This window comes from Anneissia japonica, unplaced genomic scaffold (genome assembly GCF_011630105.1).
Source record: "Anneissia japonica isolate Jap-2015-1 unplaced genomic scaffold, ASM1163010v1 scaffold288260_len165978_cov153, whole genome shotgun sequence".
Classification (NCBI taxonomy): domain Eukaryota; kingdom Metazoa; phylum Echinodermata; class Crinoidea; order Comatulida; family Comatulidae; genus Anneissia; species Anneissia japonica.
The window spans coordinates 45,050-53,352 of record NW_022755101.1 but is presented as its reverse complement, the minus strand read 5'-3'; the positions used below and the strand labels follow the sequence as shown (position 1 = coordinate 53,352).

General features: G+C 35.6%; 1 protein-coding gene across 1 annotated transcript in view; it reads right to left on the bottom strand.

Moving 5' to 3' along the window:
- Positions 1 to 6,795, bottom strand: part of LOC117123337 — a 13,536-nt gene extending 6,741 nt beyond the window's left edge. The window contains exons 1-2 of the mRNA XM_033269227.1: positions 6,523 to 6,795; positions 6,065 to 6,160 (exon numbers count right to left, since the gene is read on the bottom strand). Of these exons, the coding sequence (XP_033125118.1) occupies positions 6,065 to 6,160; positions 6,523 to 6,697 (271 nt within the window). The 5' untranslated portion in view covers positions 6,698 to 6,795. The remainder of the gene's footprint in view (positions 1 to 6,064; positions 6,161 to 6,522) is intronic.
- Between the last annotated feature and the right edge of the window lie 1,508 nt (positions 6,796 to 8,303).

The following is an 8,303-nucleotide window of genomic DNA, read 5'->3' as shown; positions in this document are numbered from 1 at the left end:
TGGGATAAATTTACCTGACCGTTTTCAAGAGGGGAAAACCATGAATTTTAAAGAACTTAAATTAATGTCGCTAAAAGATATTTCAGAAGTTGGGAAAGCTCATTTCCCACCATTAAAAAATCAACATTTTCCCGGGGAGAACCTGAACTTCCCTTTCATTTTTAGGTTTATTGATTCATTATGATAATATTCAAGAGGGGGAAACCTTGAATTTTAAAGAACTTAAAAGTAATTAAAAGACACCTCAAAAGTCGGGAAAACTAATTTCCGCCTTCAAAGAATCAAACTTTTCTCGGGGGAGAACCCCAGACCCCCCCTCCCACTCTCTTCTTTTTGGGATTTTTCGATTCATGGTGGGAAAAGTCGTATGTAACTACTCATTTTTAAAAATGTTTATGATGTATACAAAAGCAATGAGGGGAAAACCTTGAATTTTTAAGAACTTAAAGGTAATTAAGATACCTCAGAAGTCGGAAAAACTCATTTCTCCCATCTAGGAATCAAAATTTTCCAGAGGGAGAACCCCCGCACCCCCTTTTCTTTGGAGATTATCGATTCATTGAATAAAAGAATACGTAGGCCTAGGCAACTACTTATTTTTGTTTATGTATGTTTACACACATATCAGGCTTATTTACTGTAATAAGAATGAGAAAGTTTACCTTACCGTTTTCAAGAGGGGGAAAACCTTGAATTTTGAAGAACAAAGTCATTAGACACCTAGCTTAAAAGTCAAGAAAATTCATTTCCCGCCATCTAGAAATCCAAATTTTCCCGGTACCCCTAGATTTGATACCAGATCTGCATGATTCATATTCCCATTCATCTTATGAGTGCCCCCCCCCCCACCACTTTGAAAAACGTTCCGCCGGCCCTGTTTTATAAAATATAACGTGAATAATATTTATTAGTTTAATAACTTAAGTTTGCGCAACAAATTACACCTACCGGCAAATAAAATCTGGTGTCACAAACTGCCTTTACATACAACCAGTCTGAAATAAAAAGAAGAGTCTTTAGATATAAGTGAACTTAGTGTAGAATCAACGTCGTGATCTATTTCGAAGGCAACGCTCAATGAGAGTACAATACAGCACTTATTATTTATTAGATTTGTATTACTATTAGATTATATTAATGTATTACAGTATTATTGTCATATTTGTTTACTTTTGACAATGACGAATAAAAATATACTGATAATGATTACATTTACTAATAATTAAGTAAATTCAACATGAGGGGAATTTAAAAAGAAAACATGATTCAATACTAATCAAATTATTAAACACTCACCTTTTTTACTCAATGGCAGAGGGCACTTAATGTCATCATGCAACATTCCACAGTCAATAGCAGAGAAAAATCTTATTGGTTGGTCATCATGCCCAAGTAACACAGAAACATCAGCATATCCACCATCGGTAACAAATCCTGTAGCACCAGTTTTTTTTTGGGACCCAGTTCACGAGCCTCGTTTTCGAATACCGCGCTCCAAAATCGAGTGCCGTCACCATCATTGTGGTCGCCCATCCCTCTATTTTAAATTAAAAATCAATCGTTTCATCCCCGCACCCCCCCCCCCTTTTAAGTTGCACCGTTTCGTTTTTGTTGAATAAAATACTGTACCTTACAATTGTATTGTGTATTTCGGTCTTTCAGATTCCTTATGAACTTTTAAAGTTTTGTGCAGTTTCTTTGTTTCGATGCATTGAATGTGTGCTTATGATTCGTATTTTGGGTCTTGAATGTGGTGTCTGTGCTCCCGACTATGCGAAAAAGCACTGAAAGATAGCGGATTTCAACACAAAATACAATCCACTTTCAAACAATAAAAAAAAAAGAATTTTGAACGAAGTAAAATAATCCGTCTTTTTTGGTAGTAGCTTAATCTGTTTAGGTGGTGTTCTGTTCTCTCCTCTTATTGATTCGATTGAATTCTATATTTTGATAATTTGTCCAATTTTTTCTTGGATTTTTTAAAAATTATTCTGGTATATGTATAAATAACTTATTCTTTTTAATGAAATTGTTCTAGTGTTTAAAACTTATTGTAGGCTTACTGCATTACTTCTCTGTTCCGGAGGTTTTCTGAATAAATTTAAATTGAAAATTGAATATTAAAATTTGAGCAATAAACCAGAAATTTCTCCCCTCAAATCGTTAGGGTGAATATCGGTAAGGTATAGTGCATGTGTTATTTCGTATAAACCAATATTGTCAATGTTGACCCTTAACCATTGGGATTTCTTTTTCTTCGTTTTTCGTGCAATTTTATAGGATTCTAATTCATTCATTAATATTGCAATCTAAAAAAATATTGGGAACATATAAAACATTACATTTCTGCTGATTTCATATTATAAATGAATTGTATTTGCCTTGAAAATTAATGTTAATAGTATTAATTCTACTGTAACTAACTATTCAGGGGACACCACTATTAAGGGGACACTTTTTTTTAGTCCCGAAGGTGTCCCTTTAATATGGGTTCTACTGTATTAGTCTGAAAGCTTCCGAGTGGCATCCACAACCAACTTTTAAACACCGAACAAACACATGCAATTGTCAAAATAAAGAGTGATGACCACTCAGGAAATTGCCTTGCCTCATCTACAAAGCTACTGTTACCACAATGAAGATCAAAAACACTACTTTGGGCTCACAGTTTGATTTCAATATTATTAAATGATGTAGGCCAATTTCTTTGAAATCACTGTTAAACCATAATATTTGTCACTGGAAAAGTCTAACTTCATTCGCATGACAGTAGAGCGGTCACTCACACTAGGCTAGGCCTACAAAAGACCGTGGGTAGGCCAGGGCTCCTAGGCCTAGACGAGGTCTTAGTTATATGCCAGTCAGAGGTATATGAAAAATTTTTATTTTTATTATTTGTTTTTATATGTAGTTATTTATGCATGCGAGAATTTTCAGTTCTTAATTGTCGCCTGGAATCTTGAACACACTTTGGCCGAAATCTACGTTGTGCCAAAGAATATAGATAGCAGAAGAATGAGCAGCAAGCCCAAAATCGTGTGATCAACCGAACTGTATGATTGAAGGCCAGTGGATGGATTAGGGCTCCGCGTATCGGCGATGTGTATAAAACCTTGTCTAATAGTGAAGGGTAGGTTTAGGATAGTGTAGAGAGTATATTAGACCTTTTTAGGTATTTATTAATTATTTTAGCCCCCCGATATTCAACCCCCGGCCCGCAGGCCAACTCCGGTCCGACAAAGATTTTGGTCCGACCCACAGGCATTGTGTTTTTTCCCATACCGGGAAAAAACCGGTACCCCGGAGCCGGGGTTCCGGGGTGCCGCCTCGCATTATTTTTTCCCATACAGTTAAAGCAGAAACTATAGAGGGTGCTATTTTAGGTCAGTTTGGTGAACTGATATACGGTACATGAATATGCAGACTTCCCCCTCGCGAAAGAGATTTAGTGGTGTATCGAGTTAGCTGCTGTGCTTGGATGAACGTTGGACAGTGGCGGATCTAGGGATGAAAAGGGTGGTAACTCGTCTTGTGTGTGTGCTTCTCATGTATACATGTTACATTACAGTAGGCCCTAGGCTATACTCTCGTAAAACATAAGTCATCCAAAACATATGTCATCCAAAATAGTCTATCCGCCTACTTCCAAAAAAATCTCAAATGGAAGGGGATGTCTCTCCCAAAACCCATGATCAAGAGGAGACAGGGGTACACGTCCCCAAATATTGTTGAGGGGGTGGGATTGGTCCCCTTACCTTTCGCCCGCAATGTGATAATTTCGTAAGTCAAGAAGATGCCTGAAAATTGAAATGAAGTGCATAAATGATCCAGGTTTTATTGAAAGTGTGCTGTACAACCGGTACTCTCTGCCCACAAACATCTGAATTATTTATAATACACGACTCGAGTGCGCGTGCCTTTATTATAATTTGAGAAGTATGAGAAAAATATGTAATAATAATGATAATAAGGTTGGTTTTCGGCGCATGGTAAAGTAAATCAAAAGTACATCATAGACAATCGAGTTTTATTTCCAATGGAACGTCACAGCGATTAAGTTGATCGATGATGCTGAATTTTATTATCTGTATAAGAGTGTCATTTCAGGTATGAATACTACTACTAATAATAATAATAACAGAATAATAGAATGCTAATTTAGTTCCCGAAGATGAAAACATTTGTAACACTGAATCACGATGACTTAGAGCTCAATTGATTATTATACTAACATATTTTATTTTACATAATCGTTCGGCGACCCTACAGAGTATTTTGGCGACCATATTTTGGGTTTCGAACCATAGTTTGAAAACCAGAATTGTAGAATATATGGTCTAGGATCTAGGATCAAACAAACGGATGGATTTACACATAATACTGAACCCATAGAATTTTGCACCCAAAACCTGTGTGTATTCCATAATTATTTCGTTCATGGCACCATACAAGCTGCGATTTCAACATAGAAAGTGCATGGTCTTATGGTATTAAGTGATCCTTGTGGGTACAATAACAGTGAGGATCTAGAATTTAGCAATGTGGATAATGCAAGGAGATTTTTTTTTTGAATTAGTAAACGGTTAGACGCTCTTAGATGGCATCTGAAAAGAGGTTAAGCTTATAAAAATAGAAAGTGTATGTTTTGCATACTACACGTAACATGTAATATTAGAATCGAGAAGCACACACACAAGGCGAGTTACCTTTTTTCACGGTAACCGAAGGGGGATGGCTAGCCACCTTCCCCAGATCGACCACTGAATATTACGGCCACCTGTGTGATAAATATGCCTAATGTTGAATTGGTAAGGCATGGGGTACTCACTGTGGAGACCAACTAATGCAAACTGAATATGGGTTGAGTAAAATGTTCAATATTATAATCCCTTCTGCTACAAAGGAACACCTGGCTACTAAATACTAATTGTTCTGAATATAAGAGTTATAATATATTGACCATAGCCTAGTTGTAGGCCTATTGACAAGCTGCTCCTTTTCTGAAACTTAACAGTGTAAGTAGTAAATGTCAACGACATCAGTCATAAAAACAAAAATTATCACTCATTTCATTTATCAGATCAATAATATTATTCATCATATAGGAAAATTAAAATTAAAAAGTTAAGCCAAAGATCGACTGAGCGACCAAGGAACTACAGTAGTGTGACCACGTTACATAACTTCTAAACATACTGTGATGATAAGTTAAACGAGGAAGAGGAAATGTTTTGGTTAAAAAGAACGGCCCACGTGATATGCGAATTAAATAGCAAGGAAGGCCTAACAATAGCTGAAAATATTGTAGTGTTTAACAGTGTTGGCAACAGTGGGGATGGAGGGCAAGGGAGTGAAACCCAATTCGCAGGGAAGAAAAAAAAAACGTAATGAGTCCCTAAAACAAATAAAATAACCATTTGAAGACCCTAGATTGTCGGAGTTTCCGGTGACTTCGCCCATTGGACCACTCCCTAACCCATTGGATATATTCATTTTTTATCATTACATTTATTTTTCAATTTTTAATTCGGTTAAGAGAATAATTGCAACAATAACATACTAATCTGTCACAAGATTGAAAACTAAAATTGTAGGACTTTGTTTAAATGCAATTTTTGAATAGAGTTGAAACATAATATAGGTAAATGCCCAGACGTTTTATTATTTATTTGATGGGGTTGTTTTCTTATTTAAAAAAATACGGAAGATGATACAGTAATCAAATAAAACTTAAATTATGATTAGCGATCATAATGGTGACTATCAACAGTGGACTTTATAAATCGCAAACCTTATGCCTAGTTGGTGGACGCTTTTTCTTAGGCCCTGTCCAGACTATCAATTTGTATTTGACAAAAACCTAAATCCTAAATATGATCAATATGACATCACATTATGACCATATATAGTCACATCATGACTATATATAGGCACATCATGACCATATATAGGCACATCATGACTATATATGGGCATACATACATTTTTTAGTCAAATAAAATTTTACGTGGACAGAGCTTTAAAAAACGATGATTTATGAATGAAAATAATAACGGCTACTTACGTAGCATAACCGTAAGCTCTATTTCTACAGAACGGCTCTTTGCTGTGATCTTCTCAGGTTTCACTTTATATATTATGTCAGGAGTTCCAGGTGGGCCTAAATCGATTAAAAAATGTATAGTTTAGTTGAAGTATATATAATACATTTATTAAAGGAAATAGGAAATACATAATGGTCGCCAAGAATAGATTTTTTAAGAGGGGGATGGGGGTGGGTTAATGGGGTGTAATAAGATGAATGAAACTTAAAGAAGATACATAGTGGTCTGTCTGTTGTACCGACATACCGGTACATGTACTGTTGAAAAACATTTGAATACCAACATAACCAAAAAGTCAGATAATATTAATAAATTAATGATGGTGAATTGATCGATTTTTTGAGTAACCAGGTGAAGATAGTTGATCAATTAAATAAGCATTATTAAAAATATGGTTATAAACTTTCAAAATTCTTACCGCACGATTTTATGTCCAAAGATTTGTTACCAGAACTCGTTTGGTATTTGTCTATCTGTTGACTTGGTCCAGGAATAGACTTCAATGATTGAATTTTGCATGTCCCGCCTTGTTCTGAAAAGGCAATATTATGGACGAAGAATAGCAATACTAGGGCTACGCTTTTCCCCAACATTTTGCTAATCTGCAATGTGATCTTCAATTGAATCGAAACCAAATTTATCTCTTGCTTATGAAGGAAATGAAGTGTTTCCTTATCTCGAGTTTATGAAGAATACTAAATGTTTCCTTATCTCGTGGTTATGAATGATGTCGAAACCAAAAAGGGACCCGTGTGTCAACACATGAATGGCTTTACATGATGATGTGACACGACGAAACATGTAAATTAAAAGCTTAAATTATATATAATAATTGATCATATTAAAACTACTGATGAATGAAGTCAACACACTACACAATACAAATTAACAATCAGGTGATGGTCCAAAGCGGAAGTAGGCCCATCTTATCATAAATTATTAAATTATTTACTTGTAAGTCTGAACAGCAGGGGGAGTGTTTGCTATTCTCCCTAATTGATGTGATGTGTGCCGCTATTAAAAATCGTTTTTCCAAATAAATATTTTTATTATACTGTATCATACCACTAATTACACTTTATCAATTTTAATTATCATTATCGTTACTGTCCTAATTCCGAGACAACTCAATGTTGTGTTGGTTGCGTAATAGCAAAGTAAACTGATTTTTTTCGCAATTGTTTTCACACGTACTAAAGTATTTAGTATATTTCCACGTCAGGTGGGGCAAAATTACACCTATACTTGATTTTCCTGACGCAAATCCAGTTATTGTCTATTCGATCACGACAGTAACAATTACTATCAACATTATTGCAGTACCCGCTGCTTACTTGGACTCGAATTCAACCCTGGCCATCAGGCGCAAGCTCGGTGGTGTTCTGGAGGTATGATGCCAGGCTAGTGATCTGGAGATCGTGGGTTTAGGTCCTACAGGAGAACAAGTTATTTATTATTATTTATTAGTGTTATTTTTATTTTTAGTATTGTTTTTATTATTTTTATAATAATAATAATAATATTTATTATTTATTATTATTGTTACTATTATTATTATTATTATTAATTACAATGACATTCCTTGTTCGCTTAAATGTAAAAGCTACTATTTTTGCTGTCCTATAACCTCTCCTCAAGAATCTCTCAACCTTCAAGCAGATCTTGTCCAACATACTCTGTGAATTGAAGTAAACCGCATGCCTTTCAACGTTCTGAAGACAAATGTTCGACATACCACACGCTTACGTAATAAACAATTGTCTTCCTATTTCTTGTCTGGCTCTCTTATTAGTCCGGTGACCACCATTAAATACCTTGGTGTTACTTTCAACTCAAAATTGACCTGGGAGGATCATGTCCATGCCATTGTTTCCAAAGGTAAGCATATGCTTGGTTTTATTTGGAGCGTGGCTGGACATGCTTCGACCAGTGCATTTTTGTCTCTCTACAAAAGCCTTGCATTGCCTGGAGTATGCTCAACCCGCCTGGTTTTCATGGACTAAAACTCAGATCTACTTGAGGGAGTCCACAGAAGAGCAACTCGTCTTACTCTTAAACAATATCGAGCTTTGAAGAGAGGTTACATTTGCTTTCTTTTTCATCTGTGTCTGTCAGAAGGGACAAAATACTTATTATGTTTTGCTTTAAAGTTCTGGTGGGCCTTCTAGACTGCAGCACGGTTCAGGGACGTATCGTGGG